Here is a 16,245-nt window from a genome sequence, read left to right as displayed (position 1 = left end):
TAAACCTAAAAGTGAGTCACTTCGTCATCGTGTAGGTTATTTTGGGCCTGGCCGAGCCCTCACACAGCTGTTTGTGAATCAAACAGATGAACAAAGCCAGGATGATGAAAGACTTGCAGTTGGCTTCGTTTCTGCCCCCCGCCCGCCCATCTCTACCCCCAAGGACCATCTTTATAACTGGGTTGTTACCTGGCTTTCACAGACTCTTGTAAAACTACTTCACATTTTGTTCTGGAACAAACAGAAACCTAATTAATCGTGTTTGGTCACTTTGTAAACCAATGCAACCAGGTAGATAATTGTGAAAGGGAAGGTATAGAATCCAAGGTCTGGAAAGGGTTTTTTTTTTGTTTGTTTGTTTTGTTTGTTTTGTTTTTGTTTTTATCTGAAAGCGTCCTTTAAAGAATGGAATGGACGCGAGAAACGTGGTGGTGGCTTCACAGCTTCTTGTGTTTGTGAGTTTTAATTCAGTTTGTCATATTCAAAATATTTTAAAAAGTATTTGCTTGAATATTTATGACTATGTGTGATTTTTTTATACATTAGATACTTTAAAAAAATCAGAATAAACAATTCAATTCCTTTTTAAAAATAAGAAAAACACTTTATTATAAACAATAACCATATTTTAGTGTATGCTTGATTATTTCTAGCAAAGGATTCATTTGTAACTAGAAAATATTTCTTACATCAATATGTGAAAAACTGTAGAACATAGATAGATAGATAGATAGATAGATAGATAGATAGATAGATAGATAGATAGATAGATAGATAGATAGATAGATAGATGCTACTTGAGGAATTCTAAGAACATTTTTAAAGGCAAAATGATTTTTTTGTCTTAAATGGAAAATGTATATATACTACTCCAATTAATGATTAATCGATGACTAAATTAGTTAACGATTATCTCAATAATGGAGTCATCACGATTAATTTAATTAATCGTTTCAGCCCTAGTGTAAAACATGCAAATGTTAGCGGTCGATACAATAATCATAACTAAACATAAGCCAATCTGAAGCACGCTAGTACATTGTCCAAGGCTTGTACAAATGTCCTGTCTGGCCCACAAAGTTTTCGCAAACTCTGAATTAAGATGCTGCGTGTTTTTAGTTATATGGGATAACGGCGGAGACAGAGCCAACAGCTGCGTAACTCCACCTCCATTTGTTCTCCCTATGTTTCTATGCAACTTCCTTGTTACAATTCAGCCAACTGGAGTGGGATGTCTGGCCAGAGCAGATCACATTACTGCTCCGTGTGTGTGCTGCTGCAACAGATGGTGGACTATGCAAAGGGGAAGGGGGGGAGGGGGGTGTCCGGAGAACAGGAGGCTCAATTAGGATATCTTATAAACACTGACAATAAACGGCACATATATGAGTTTTGACATAATTAAAATCACCTTAAATGATTATGTGTTTTTTTTTATTATTATTATTAAGAATAAAAACTATGAGAAAATAATCCCTTTTTACCTCCTGCATCCGCCTTTTGGCCGCCTCCAGCGCATCTTCGTAGCCTTTCTGCCTCAGTTCGCTCAGGCTCTCGTAGTATTCCTCCGTGTCGTCGCCCTCGGAGAAAAGCACCTGGGAGAGGATCTTCCAGCCGCAGGTGTCCAGGGCGTGACCCAGGTACACCTGCAGCTGGTAGCACAGCGCGTCCGTCTCCCGCTGCGACATCCCCGGGGCGCCGAACAGCACCGTCCACACGCCGGACTGCTCCTCCGGGAACGGGGGCAAGCAGGGCTCCAGATCCGAGTTGACGGCGCACAGCTGCTGGTGGGCCGCCCGTAGGTCTTGGAAGGAGAACAGGCCGGCCCAGCTGAAGTCCTCGCGGAGGCTGAGCTCACCGTCTCCCGGGTCTGCATCCTCGGGAGACGAAGGGACGTCCAGGATCTCCATGTCCATCTCCTTCGGCGTAACAATATTCCAGGACCCTAACGGGAGGCTGACGCACTCGAACGCCTTCAACCCATCATCTTTTACAGTCTTTTTGTCTAAGGCTCTGGTGCTTGTTGTGGGTTTTCCTGTCGGGACAGAGTGCGGTCTAACTTTACCAGCTTGACAGGCTTCGTCTTTCTTCGCTTTGGCCGGACTTTTAGCAGCAGCAGCGGGGACAGGAAGCGCAGCCGCGGGGCTACAATCCAAGTCCAGAAAAGTGCTCCGTCTCTGGACGGTTCTGTTGTGACAGGTTATGGCGAACTTTCCCTCGATGTCGTTCCAGGCCACGATGAAAACAAATTTATGCCTCTCTTTCTCGTCGAACACTCTGGGTCGGACTGACACCCATCCGGACTCCAAATTATCCTCCATGGCGAATGACATCTCATCCGGCCTCAATCTGAATGCACAGATTGAGGTTGTTCGGAAATAAATTTGTTCTGACGTCGAGGCTAAAGGCTACTGCTAGTTGACGACAGCGACAGAGAGGGGGAAAAAATCCCTATCAGCGAGATTTGCGTTGGAACAACAAAGGCTCTCCAGTTTAGTAAACCAGCTGTGTGCGTGAGCGCAGCGAAAACGCAGTCAACAATGTTCTCCCACCGAGCTCAAGGATTTGCGGTTCAGACAATAAGTTCAAGCGACCAAACGCGTTCCCAGACCTCGGTCTTTAAACGAGCAAAAACTCGGCTTCGTGTTGCCGCACATAACGCCGGTTGCCATAACACCTGGCCGCTCACCTGGCCGAAGCTCGCGCTCACAGTACGCTTCTTTGTCCGTTCAGACAATACGGTCGCGCGACTCGGCTCTGCTCCCCGTGTCACGTGTGAGCTTCTGTTTACAAGCACAAGGTGCGTGCGCGTTTGTCAAATCCGGGGAGGGACTTAACACTCCGCATGCTATGTTCAGTGTCCACGATTTCATCGGGAAAAAACACATCTCAATCTAAAATAGTTTTTTTTTACTTACTTCTTTCTATGGATCTTTTTAAATTGTCTAACCTTATTTTGTTTTTCATGTTCTCCGCCATCTTATGTTTTACATTTTGACATGTAGGCCTACCCTACTGCAAGCAGCGGATTTTTGTCAGATTGGTGAGCCCACTTCTCTGTGTCAGGGCAAACAAATTACCATGATGTACTAATTTTTATGAACTCAAATGCACCATAGACCTTATATAGATTAACACTAAATAGGATAAACAAATACATTTTGTAAAAGGTTTAGTCAAAGGTGTAGAATACACTTTTTACCACTGTTTGGGGCTATCCCATGTACCATGAAGGCATCATATGTTATGCCTTTTCTTATTTATGCTTAATTAAATATTTAACAAAGATAACACTATACTGCCAATATTTGCTATATTATTTTATGTAATTTACCTAAATATTCTTTAATATGCCTCAATCCCAGTCGGACTTTGTTAAACCTCTTTTTCTCCTTCAGCCGACGTGCACGAGGAGAATAAACATCTACACGTGGGCAAATCCGTGACGCAATTACGTACAGCACGTACTGTAGGCAAAAAGAAAAAAATGCATATATAGCAAGCAGAGTGGATCAAAAGACCTTTGACGACGTTTAAGCAAAAGTCAAATGTAAGCGTTTTATTATTATTCACGTAGACTTCTTCGCCTCTAATGTAGTTGTTTCGTTTTTTATGTTGTTAATTTTGACGTCTGTGCTTTCTGATCTGTTTGTTGTTCAAAATGTTATCTATTCAATCTGTTCATAGTTTTTTGTTGTTTTTTTGTTGTTCAGACTAGAGGCTATTACCAAATCTGTTTTATACGTTGTATATAATTTATTAAAAATGTAAGCGTATGTGCTTTGTCATACATGAACACGAGTTACACTTCTTTAGTCTTTATGCTCAATTATCTTCTGCTTTTATGATCACATCCCCCAAAAATCACATACAGAGGAACAATGAAAATGTTTGCAGTGAAGATGTAAATTTGTGCAATTTGTTCTTTTATTTTATCTGACAGTGCAAGTGGAAAAACTGAAGTTGTTTCCATGAGGTAAAATGTGTTTGGATACCAAGTGAGGGAAAAATAGCATGTTTTCCAGCAAGAAAACCCTTTTAATAGAAAAACACTCCATGTCATGTTACTAAACTCTACACGAATAAACAGGAAATCAAAAACTCCCTCAGGACAGCCAAGTTTTAAAACATGCCCACATAGAGAGAGAGCATCTTAGCTTCACTGATTGTTCTCTTTTTGGAAAAAGGGATTTTACCCGTCAAGTTCTCTTTAACCCTTGTGCGTGCGAGGACTGAGGCAAACGTAGAGGACTGTGGAAAATGATACAAATTTTACTTGTGTGGGGTCGATTGGACCCCTTTCTGGACACAAGGGTTAACTCTGGTGTGGGACCTAATGTAGAGTTTTAACCTCAACACAAAGACACTTAAACACGTCTTAATTTACGAAAAAGGTCAAACTTTTTCCCCACTTCTTCTTAAAATGTACAGGTGGTAAATAGAGTCCAGAATAGTGAGAGATACCGTTTATGTTTTGGCCTTTAAAGAAACTTTTCTACAAAAATATCACTATGTTGTCTATTTCACTGAAATCTCCCAAGTTTCTTGGGCCAATAAAATCATTTCTAAAAAGCAACAACAATTTTATTTTGAAACTTTAATTGAAATACTTTTTTGTCACCCATTTGCTTTGAACTTCACAATTTTGGGCCTTCATTGTAAAAAACTTGGACACAACTGATATAATTTATTGGGATTTTATATGATTGATTCACACAAAGTAGGCTATTGTTGTAAACTGTACAGAAAAATGGCTTTCAATTTTTTATACAAGTAAAAAAAATCTTGAAAAAAGTGTGTCTTTTGAATTTGGCGTAATTTAGTCTACCTTTAAATAAAATCCATTCCAAACAAGCTGTTCCTAATTGGTAAATAGAGTCCACATGTGTGTAATTTATCTCAGCTGCTCTTTGAAGGTTACACAAATTTTCTACAGAGTTTTAGAGAAGAGGCCATAAAGTTGTAGATCTACAAATAAGAAATCTGGGGGAAGGGCGGTTGGATATAAATGCATACCACAGTTTTGATATTTTTATTAAGAAGAAAATAAAATAAAAAAAAAAAGAAATAAAATAACTTCATGAAAGTCATGAGTGACTTTTATTCCACTTCGAAATTATGTGCTACTTTGCGTCGGTCTGTAACATTCAGTTCCAATAAAACACATCTAAGTTTGTGGTTTCAAAAAGGCCAAATGTTAAAAAGCTTTGGGAACATGGAGATGTTTACAAAACATCCCTGGTGGAAGAAAAAGTTTAAACTGGGTTGTTGCTATTGTGTTGAAAGTTGACTTGTTTTCACTTTCAGCAACCCATAATGAAACAATCTTTTGTACATTAATAATAAATAGGAGTCTTAAAGGGATTTTTAGGTATTTGGAAAACCTCTATCACTTGCTTACCCTCCATGAAAGGATTAGGGAGAAAAGCATTTCCTCTGCTGTTTCTTACAAACACCAACCCACACATGCAGATTTGTTTCGCGTGTTTTATTCGTTCATTTACTGTTTCACACAACATCAGACATTTTTGGAGTGTTATGGCACGAGTTTGAAGCTTGCAGTACAGTAACTTGACGTGGTTTAGGATCTGACTCAGACATCTACTGCTTGTTGAGTCCTAAAAGATACTCTGAGACAGGCTTAGATTAGACAGTTTGGGTTTGTGAAGTTTGAGGGAATGTCACTCATTTTTTTCTGCTTTTATTCAGAGGAGGATTTATTTTGGGGTGTCAGGTGGGGCGGCACTCAGGCATTTTGGGTGGCCTTGTCAAAGAGGACTTTCAGCTGGTCCTTGGAGGTGGCCTCTTTCTGTTGCATCAGGTCCGCGTGTCCCTTGGTGACACCCCAGCTGTCGGGTTTGGACATCGAAGGACAAAATGGCCGCCCGGAGGCGGGCTGTAGTTTCTCCCAGTATTCCCGACGGGCCCTACGCACAGGACCAGATTCCATTAGTTTACACGTTGATCCTTTTACTGTTATTCCCAAAAGGGAAAGGATTTAAAATGTAATACTTTAGAGAATTATCTACCTGGCTCTGACCCAGGGCTTGGTATGCAGCTCCAAGCCGGTGCCCCATTTGCCGTGCTTCTCGGAGCCGGCAGGAAGGAAACCCCGCTCCGCTTCCAGCTCTTCAGAAACAGCACGAATGTGGTAGGGCTCGAACCCGCAGCACCCGCCGATATAACGAATGCCGGCGTTGTACGCTTCCCGGGCGTATTTCTGCATGTCCCATCTGGTCAGGATTCTGGGCTCCAGGGCTGTTAGGGAAAACGTACGTAAATGATTCTATAGTCACAGGTTTTTGTCAAAAACAAAAACAAAGGTTGACTACCTTAGTCAATATGCAAAAATCACCTGCCACAAACCTTTAAAATGTTTCAGAAATGCAGATAGGAATTCTAAATATAATGAAAATAAACAATAAAGAAATATTCTTAATAAATTCTTAATTTTGTAAGAATTTTTCTTTTTCAACATTGGGACTGATACAGATATTAATACCGGATCCCTATCAAGCAGAGTGGCGAAACCTGAGACTCCTGCTGTGCAAGTTACTCAGCAGGTTGCTGCTAGGTAACCACAAGTTATTCTACAAGATGTTGCTAGGTAACCAATTAGTGAGTGAGTTAGTTGATGCCACCACCTTTGTGAAGTTGGCTAAATCCTTTCCTCTGCCTACATCCCCCAGAATGCTGTGCGGCTCTGGCTTGGAGTTCAGTGACATTTAATATTCTATCAGACGTGTTATCTGCTGATATTGATTACATGTTTATCGCGATATATATCGGTACTGATTTACCGTCCAGCCCTAACCGTCAGTGTCTGGGGTGAGAAATAAAGCGAAGTTGAAGGGCTCACCGAATGGGAACTCGGGAAGATCGATGAATCCCTGTCGGTTGCAGTCGGGGGTGTGAAAGCCCAGCGGCTGGGACATGTAGTGGGCCTTCAGCCCGGCTTTCTCCACTCCCTCCTTCATCAGCTTCACGGTCTTCACGCAGGTTTCTGGGTCAAAGTGGCAGTTGATGCCAACAATGTTTGCCCCTGCAAAACAAATTAATAATTCTGTTATACTATTACACTGGCAAAACAGTGTTTTTGTTTGTTTGTTTTTTCCAGCAATGGTTAATGTTGGTGCAGAAGTATTCTGATTCCAAGAAGATTCCAACTTCATTGTTGTTTTCTGCCGTAATGTGTTGAAATCACCAGCAGAGGGCAGCACAAGCCTACCATGCTGAACGTTAAACTTGAAATGAAACTGTTATTCCTCAAATATGACATTAAGTTAGAAGCTACATTTTTATTTGCACCTGTATTAAAACTAAGGTTTCAGGTTTCGCTCAAAAACTGAAAAAAACAAAAAACAAAAAAAAAACAACAATAGGAAACTGAACATTAACCAGACGCAGTAACACATACCATAGAGTGTTGAATTTCAGTCAACTTTAGTCAGCAATTTATAAAGGAGAATTATGATTTACAAACTTGTGTTGATGTTTAGACAACATGAAAGTTATTTGGAACAGGACTGGATTCAGTCATGCAGGTCTGTGTTTTTTTAAGCAAAAATAACAAACTAGGAACTTTCTATAAATTTCAAACTTTTAGGGAAGTATATCACAATGAGCAGATTTTACACACTGCCCTATGCTTAGTAATTATGTAAAATCTCTGACTTGCAATATACAATCTCTCTTATTTATATTTTTAATTTTGTATAAAAATAAATGCTTCAGTCTGGTTGTCACGTTACTGCCATGACGTGACAACCAGTATTATACTCTACTCAAAGCCCATGTAACGGATTACAGCGCACTCTCATGCACTAGACATTAGTAAGAACATCTAAACATCAGATAAAATGACAGACTGTGTTATTTATTAGCACAGAATTGTGTAACATCCATCTGACAGGTGGATTTAGAAAAAAATCTGTCATACACACATACTGGGCTCTGCCAAGACATGTTGAAATTGTCATAGCTGTGAGAAATGATCTGCTTACACCTGTCTGAACAGGTTTCTTAAGGAGCATACCAAAAAAACAAAAAAAAAAACAAAAAAAAGAAGACACAAGTCTTGTGAAACTCCTCACACATTTGCTTAAACTTCATCTGCTCTCAGGATGTTAAAAGATTTTCTAAGAGTTTGCTAAAGTGTTTGTCATAAGTTTGATATAAATTGCCTGAATGAGTGTGACATAAACTGTTTAGGAGTTTGACATAAATTGTGTAAAATAAAAGGTGAATCAATGGTCTAGTGGAGGGAAAAAACAGATATCTCTTGTACATCGCTGATTTGTGATTTTTTCTTATCCTTATTTATTTGTTATTTACAAATGATTTATTCCAGGAGTTTGTGACTCTGCACAAACTCCTGTGCCGTTAGCGCACTATATGCTCCTCTGATCTGTGGACTGATTTTTATTGTTATTGTCTTTTCACAATAACCAGTTTTATACTAGTGTAGCATTAGCACATGTCTGGGTTAGCTAGTCATCTTTGCTGTTCGGCAATACTACACACTACATTCCTGCACAAGTGTAATTGTACGACACTGTAAGCAAAGTGCCACTTATGACTGAAATACAAATCTAAATGCATCTGCAGCGACCACTGGAGAAAAACACTGGCAGCTTTAGATCCTTAACACTCTCATTTGTGGGCCTCATACTGCATTCCATGGTCTCGAATCCAAACTTTGACTTTCCACAGCAGAGCTTTGTGACATGAAGACCAAAAGCAACACCGGTGGCATTTAGCCGCAGTGCTTACATAATCCCGTCAGGTTAGGAATACGTATATTTTGAAGTTGTCCATGTGGGGGGTTCAAAATCCACAACCAGGACATAGAATGGTTTTTACCCGTCAGGCTATGCGACACGACGGGTTAAAAAAAACCTCATTACCTGCTTTCACCAGCTTGACGGCGCATTCCTGAGGGCTGACTCCATTCAGGTCTCCCTCGGGTCCAATGCACAGAGTCGCAGCCACGGGTTTTCCAGAGGTCTTCAGAACCTGGACGGCCCACTCAGCCTCCTCCACGTGCTCAAAGTACTGAGCGGGGCAGAATGGACGAGGAAAATCTGAGTTACATTCTGTGACGATTCTTAGGAATAGGAATCAAAGCACTTGAGTGCGGCAACTGGTAGGTATATCTGGTGATGTTTGCACCTTTGGATTTTCAGAATACAACTCACAGGCAATCGGTAAAGTTTCAAAATTATAGGCACCCCTGGTGCAGCAGCACCCCCAGAAAATGTTCAGAGGGTTGGGAAAAAAATAAAATAAAAAATTAAGTAAAAACTTTAAGGGGGGGCACAACTAAACTAAAAAAAAAAGTAATAATAATAATAATAATAATAATAATAATAATATATTTATATTGATATATATTTAATTTTAGTTTTGATTTTATGAATTAATTAATTTATTGGGTTCTACAACGGCTACAAGATGACTTTGTAAGACTTGCTAGGCCAACATTTTTCAAGAAGAGGCCATGGTCCCCCCTTGCTCACCTTTTGGGGACGCCACTGCCCCGTTGAAAATGTGAACAAAACCTGTTATGGAAATGCCAATCTACATCATATTTGTATTTAAAATATCCTGGTATGTGAAAAGAGCTTACGATGTTACACACTAACAAGTTCTCCAAGAGCCTTTTGCATAAAACACAGGCCCGCACTATCACACATCTTTTACTATACTTCACAGTATAAGTAGGGGCTTTTCCACATTTTAAGGTTTTGCTTAAGTGTTTGTTGATGAAAAGCTCAATCGTAACCTCGTCTGACCAAAGGGCACAATTACAGTTGAGGATCATCTAATTAACAAGAATTATTAGAAGTAACTAAAATCTTGACACGGGATGTCGTCAAAGACAACACGGAACTGAATAAACACTCAAATTATAGATTGAGATTATTCTACTGGAAAATAACTGACTCATTGTAAGGCTTTCTACCCACATTTACTAGACGTCTCATTAAGTATAGAGGGAACTGCACCTAAACTAAATTGATTATGAAAATGATTGCTTTTGTTGCCCTCTTGTGGACATAAACAGTCAACCCACCCTCAATCACAGCAAGTGTTTAACCTCCATATGTTGTTGAAGAATTTTTGGTTTGGGAGGTTTTTGTGTGTTGTAGGCAGGGAACACTGTGAACAGGAAGAATTAAAAGAGAATTAAGGGACCAACATTAAGGCATAAAAGCAGAAAACTGTATATTTAAGGTTACCTGCATGTTTGTTTCTATTTTGTTTTTTGCTAAAGAAGGAAAATCCACACAGATATTCTCATTGGGATTTTAAAGTGAGACCTCCTTTCGGTGAGGTGCATTAACACGTATAAACGGTAGCAGTTTTTAATATGGAGTATCTGGGCAGTTGCCCAGGGCGACATTAGAAACATGGTTGGCTGGGGTGCCCAAGAGCTACAAAATAAAATATATCTTTTCTGTTTTTTGTGCCCTGAAAAGGTTTACAGCTACTTGTATGCATGTGTACCAGAGTAAATTTACCCTTCCTTGTGATCTGGGCGGTTGCCCAGGGAGGCATTAGAAAGGGGAGGGCCACCCAAGAACTACAAAATATATTTTTTCTGTCTGTGCTACCCTGAAAAGGTTTGCTATGTATAGTGGAATAAGTTTTACTTGCTTGCCACATATTAGGAAACTAGATAACCTGCTTTCTGCTGAGGAAAAAGAAAAAAAAAAGAAAAAAGTTTGCATTTTAATTGGTTGGGGGGGCGGCACCAGCTACATCTTGTCACATACCTCTGCGATCAGGAAGTCAACGTTTTTCCTGACAAAGACGTCGATCTGCTTCTTGAAGATGGCCTTGACGTCTTCCTCGCTCTTACAGCTGAGGTATGAGGGCGTCTGTGAGACTCCGCCCGCCACCAGAGCATCGCCCTCGTCGGCCACCCCCCTGGCCAGGTCACAAGCCGCCTCGTTGATTTGCTCCCCCTGAAAGTTCACGAGGAGAAAAAGAAATGCCTCACTTTTACATTTAGCGCGAGAGCAACCCTCATGGTTCAAAGAGGAGCGTCGAAGCCCAATGAACTTTTTTGCACTTTATTATGTTACATTTATAGCTATAAATGTATTTTCTTGTGATTTCATGTGATATATATACAGAAGAGGGTCACTGACAAAAAGAATTTAGACTTTAATCGTTTGAAAACGAAAGTCAGAATTCTGAGACTAAAGTTGTATTTCTGAGAAAAATAGGTAAAAAAATTATGACATTTTTTTTTCTCAGAATTCTGGATTTAATATTCTGATTCTTGAAGTCAGAATTCTGAGATTAAAATCTGATTTGTTTTATTAATCAGTAACTCTAAACCTTTTTCCATAGATATACAAACAAAAAGTGGAAAACACTTTGTGCGGCCACCAATGATGTAACAACGTAATTTAACAAATTCCCAAATAACATTGCATTTTTGAGCCCATGTTTCTGATAACATAAGTTACAATGTTATTCACAAATCATTGGAAAAAATAATTGAAAACATAATAACTGCAGCCAATGATGTAGTAATAAACAAATGGACAGTATAAAAAGCTACGCGGGCCAGATTTGGTCTTGAATTTGACACATGTCAAAGCATAGTCATATTTGAATGGCCTAGTCAAAGTCCAGATCTAAAGCCAGCAGAAGATCTGTGACAGAAAGTAAACATAATTTTTAATTAATATTATTTAATTAAGCTAGTTTGCAGGCGGGGGAAGAAAAAAGATCAGTAAATGTGGAAGTTCAGGAAGTGTAGCTTACAGTGAAGCGCTGAGTGTTCCCTCTGTTCTCCAGTTTATCGTCGCTCGCATAGAAGGTGAAGGTCTGCATGACGTTAGAGCCAGCTCTCAGGAACTCCCTGTGCAGCTGCCGCACTGGAACAACACGCCGCTGTTAGCGCATCGCCTCCACCGGGAGTCAGGAGAGCAGAAGACAAGGACAGAAAAAAATAAAAAATAAAATACGGAGCCATGCAGTTTACCTGCTTCGGGGTATTCGGCCGCGGCCTCAGGAGTCCATGGCCCCGCTTTCACGTAGCCTCTCTTCTCCAGGGCGAAGACGAATCCTCCATCTCCGATGACCACCTCTCCTGCATCCAGGCGCTCCAGAATGCCCTGCGCGCGCCACAAGAAAGTTGCAGGAAAAATGTAAAACACAACGCTGTTTGAGGTCATTAAAAATAAAATAAAATGCAAGAGAAAGAGTGACAACATTTTAAACTGAATTGTGCAAATTACTCTTCGGATCTTCGCCGTGCGCCCTTACTTTCTTTGGTGCCATGGTCTCTGCGGACGCCTCTTCTCAGCTGCACCGTTCCTCCGAGTCTGGGAAAAGGGATCCGTGAAGGCATCCATGCTGCATTTATAGTTCAAGACGGGAGCTCAACCCCTGATGTCACATCAAGAACCGCCTGCAACCCCTCTCCACACGCGGATCGTCTTTCCAACTCCCTCCCTTGCTATTAGCTGCAAGTTTGCACAAGGGATTTGTTTTGGATGCTGTTGGACGGCAGACAAAACGTGTGATGTTGGCAAATAAAAAAAATAAAAAAAGGGGCTGAGAAGAGGAGTGGTTTCAATGTTTTTCTTTTCTGCGCTAACGGCTCTGACATGCCAGGATAGCGCCGTGAAGAAGATAGAAGCCCAGTCTTGTACGCAACATGCTCTCACTTTACCTCACGCTTCCACTGCATGGCTTTTGTCTTGTACTCACTGACATATATGTGGTTCCGTTCGAAAAGTTACACAATAAACAGCAATATTTTTTGGTTTATTTAGCCTGTCAAAATAAAAATAAAGAAAAAAGAAAAAAGTATTAATTTTCAGTCTTTTTTGCCATGTTAATTAATTCCAAATTAATTTATAAGCAAACTAAACAGTTAGCTTTCAAATTAAATATTATGTTAGGAAGCTAAATATTTGGTTCCCAACTAAATATTTAACGTTGACATAAACAACTGTCAAAAAACTAAATTCAAAAGCCAAAAACGTAGCTTTAAATTAGATATTTAGATTGCTAATTAAATATTTAGTTCCAAAGTAAATTTATTTTCCTTACTAGACATTTAATTTCCAAACTAAACATTAAATCTTCATATTAATCACTTAGTTTCCAAGCTAAATATTTAGCTGGCTAACTAAATACCAAGAAGGCTAAACATTTAGCTAAATACTTAGCTTCCCCCGCTAAATATTGGGGTTGCTAGCTAAATAGCAACCTAAATACTCAGCATACGTGCTAAATATTTATCTCGTAGCTAAATTTAGGTTCAAGCTACATGTCTACCTTATATGCTAATTAGCTTGGCGGCAATGGCTTCTGTGGTCGGTTAAGTAACGTGTTTTAAAATTATTATTATTATTATTATTATTATTATTATTTTATGACCAATTGTTTTACAACAACGTGTTAGCTGAAAATAGGACGTGGCGTTTTAATGGCTCTACCTGTAGACGCCGACTCGTGGATGTACAGCAATAGCTTCTGCATCAACATCCGCCAGTGCAGTCAAGACAGGACACTTCCTGTTCATGTTTGATTCACTCTTTAGTGGCTTTACAGAGAGAATACAGTCATGAGGAAATGTGTGGAAAATCTGGTGTATTGATTGATTGAGTTTTAATTATATATTGCTGGGAGAGTGGATGTGACTTGATTAAATAATTTATGAAGATGTAGCTAAGAAGGCTAACCATGTTCTGTAGGTGAAAAACTATATTGATAATGAGTTTGATTTTACAGAGAAGTATATCTTATCTAATCTTCAAGACTTTTTAGTGATTTACTAATTCATAATTCAGACTACCTTTCAGGACAATGTTGGAAGAAAACCTATTTAAAGATGCAAATGACTCAAAACTGGGGGAGAAAGACAACGACCCTGAACATACAGGCAGAAATTCAATGGGTTGGCTTCAGTCAAAGCATTTCCATGTCTTAGAATGACCTAGTCAAAGTTCGGAATTGAAATGTGAGGGTCACAGAAATGTTCTGTCTGACTGAACTTGAGCTATTCTTCAAAGATGAGCAAAAGCAATGATAGTGTCTAAGATGCGCAAAGCTAGTAGAAACAAAATCCGAAAGACGTTTGTAGGTACAACTCTACTGAAAGACGATGCTATAAAATACTGGCTTAAAGACGGTGGATACAAATGCATTGCCGCACTTTTCGGATTTTAATTTGTAAAAACACTTTTAAAGCTTCACTTTCTCCATCCCATAAAATCAGTGTGAATCAGTAGTTACCATATGAAGGTACATTACCAGGCAAAATATGTTGTTTCACTGACATACTGAGTGCGCTGAATACAAAATGTCTTCATTCCTGGCATTGTGTTGTGGTTTTGCACAGCAACAACAACAACAACAAAACAGTAGAGGCCATGGTTTGCAAGAAACAAGTTTTTCAGTCCAGATTACCATGGCGACGACCTGCTGTGATGAGGCAGCCTGGACCAGGTCCTGCTAACAAGAGACTGAGGAGAAACCAAAACACAAAGTTTGTCCTGTGGCGCAGTCACCTAGAAGGGAATAAGTTTTATTTTAACCATAACCTGTCTGACTAGGCAGTCTGTACGTTTTAGAATTTTACCAAAATACCTAAAATTGGTAAATATTGTCTTTGTGCTATGAAATTTGAAAATTTGCTTTTTCTAAATAAACTAAGACTAATGCCAAACAGACAAAACTAAAAATATAAGTTTCTGCTTTAAACCACTAAAGCGTTTTTTTTCCTTACATTTTGTAAAGCTAACATTTTTTTAATGCCAAAAATCCATTGATCCTTAGCTGCAGGTAACAAAAAAAAAAAAAGACAGGATGGAGGTAACATTCTGTTTTACAGGGATGGCCCAAAGTTATCTGAGGCCTTGAGCTTAATTTTGTTTGGGGACCCTTTTCCTGTTAAGACCATAATCACCACCAATAGAGTTTTAATAGAGTTTTTTGGGAGATTCTAAATCTTTAGAATCTTATTCTAAGGGCAATCCTTATCTGACAAAAAAAAGTTATTCTTGGCACTTTTACAAAGCAAACTTCCCAGTTTATTTAAATCTTACATTTTAAGCAATTTAAAACATTTTAATTAATATAATCTAAAACAGTCAAATAATCTTTAATACTACACTTATTCCAATTTTTAAAAAAGAGAAAAATACAATATATTTGGTCTGTGTTGCAATGCAAGCACTTACGTATGACAACATATTAGAGCCAATATAGATAACAATAAAGCAAGAGTAAATTTCCACCAAAATCTCAAATGTGGAAATTAATCTCAGAAATTTTCTAGAAACAAAAAAACCCAAAGGCATTTCTGAGTTTGAAAAAATTAAAATTCGCTAGAAAAAAAAACATGTAAATTTCTGAGTTGCAAGTTGAGTTGCAAGTCAAAAATATTCAAAATTTGAAACTCAGAAATCTTTCAAAAGTTGAACATTTTAAGGACTCGTCAACCAGAGACGGCCCAGTTTTAATTTAAATCATGTCAGATTTCATCCTCATCTCAGCTGGAAAAGTAACTTTTTCATGCAAACTTTTTTTGTTAAACTAATAATCTGTAAATGTTTGCTCCTTTCTCCCACAAAGTCTTCCTCATCTCTGAGTGTTATCACTGAATACACACTGCCAAGCAGCTAGGAGACGGATTTCCATCAAGCCTTTCAGCTCCAGTTATCAGGAAACATCATCTAGCTGAAACCTGCTGCAGCCGTTCCAGCGGGTTAAAGGCTGAGCTGCTCACAGAGGCTCAAGGACCCGTCAGGGATCAATGTTTCTGGACGGAAAGTTCAGGCTGAAGTTGACAGATAATTTCAGGTCAGCTTATTGATTCCAGTCAGATACTACATGCCACTGTTCAGACTTTTGACCTGTTCTGATATTACTTTGCTTCTTTTGGGCTATCATTGATGTTCCTAAATGGATGGTAGCACAGGATTTCCTACTGAATGACAGTGAATTTTAAGCTACTAATAAATTGCATTTTTGCCTCATTAAATGAATGTCACCTATACCACTGTGCAACATGTGTTAGTGCAGGGGTGTCAAAGTCAAATGGATGGAGGGCCAAATAAAAAATTTAGCTACAAGCTGAGGGCCGGACTGATCGAATGTTCATTGAAATTTTTTTAAATGACGCATATAGTCTAGTGAACCTAATTGAACCTACTGAAAACCTAACAAATATATTCCAATATGATCAGATAGATAAAGCAATATTTTCTTATG

The 16,245-nt window shown here is 39.1% G+C and overlaps 2 protein-coding genes across 2 annotated transcripts in view; both read right to left on the bottom strand.

The window, feature by feature from the left end:
• jmy (junction mediating and regulatory protein, p53 cofactor) overlaps nt 1–5,354 on the bottom strand; it is a 31,280-nt gene extending 25,926 nt beyond the window's left edge. The window contains exon 1 of the mRNA XM_014984345.2: nt 1,485–5,354. Coding sequence (XP_014839831.1) covers nt 1,485–2,333 — 849 coding nt within the window. The 5' untranslated portion in view covers nt 2,334–5,354. The remainder of the gene's footprint in view (nt 1–1,484) is intronic.
• A 119-nt stretch (nt 5,355–5,473) lies between these two features.
• Nucleotides 5,474–12,437, bottom strand: bhmt (betaine--homocysteine S-methyltransferase). The gene is made up of 8 exons (XM_014984350.2): nt 12,286–12,437; nt 12,002–12,134; nt 11,782–11,894; nt 10,779–10,970; nt 8,907–9,054; nt 6,860–7,042; nt 6,030–6,258; nt 5,474–5,927 (listed from the first exon to the last, which is right to left on the bottom strand). Exons 1-8 carry the CDS (start codon nt 12,298–12,300, stop codon nt 5,747–5,749), a joined length of 1,194 nt encoding a protein of 397 aa, XP_014839836.2. The 5' UTR covers nt 12,301–12,437; the 3' UTR covers nt 5,474–5,746.
• Nucleotides 12,438–16,245: the final 3,808 nt, after the last annotated feature.

The sequence above is a fragment of the Poecilia mexicana genome, unplaced genomic scaffold (genome assembly GCF_051168715.1).
Source record: "Poecilia mexicana isolate PSO_F unplaced genomic scaffold, ASM5116871v1 scaffold_12, whole genome shotgun sequence".
In the NCBI taxonomy this organism is placed as follows: Eukaryota; Metazoa; Chordata; class Actinopteri; order Cyprinodontiformes; family Poeciliidae; genus Poecilia; species Poecilia mexicana.
This window is presented reverse-complemented; position numbering and strand designations above follow the sequence as displayed.

What these genes read in the sequence shown, in the direction of transcription:
- bhmt (XM_014984350.2), bottom strand. An exon ending in CGTCAAGCTGGTGAAAGCAG is followed by an intron (nt 7,043 to 8,906) that starts GTAATGAGGTTT and finishes TTTGTTTTGCAG; the next exon opens with GGGCAAACATTGTTGGCATC. An exon ending in TCTTCCCGAGTTCCCATTCG is followed by an intron (nt 6,259 to 6,859) that starts GTGAGCCCTTCA and finishes TTTCCCTAACAG; the next exon opens with CCCTGGAGCCCAGAATCCTG.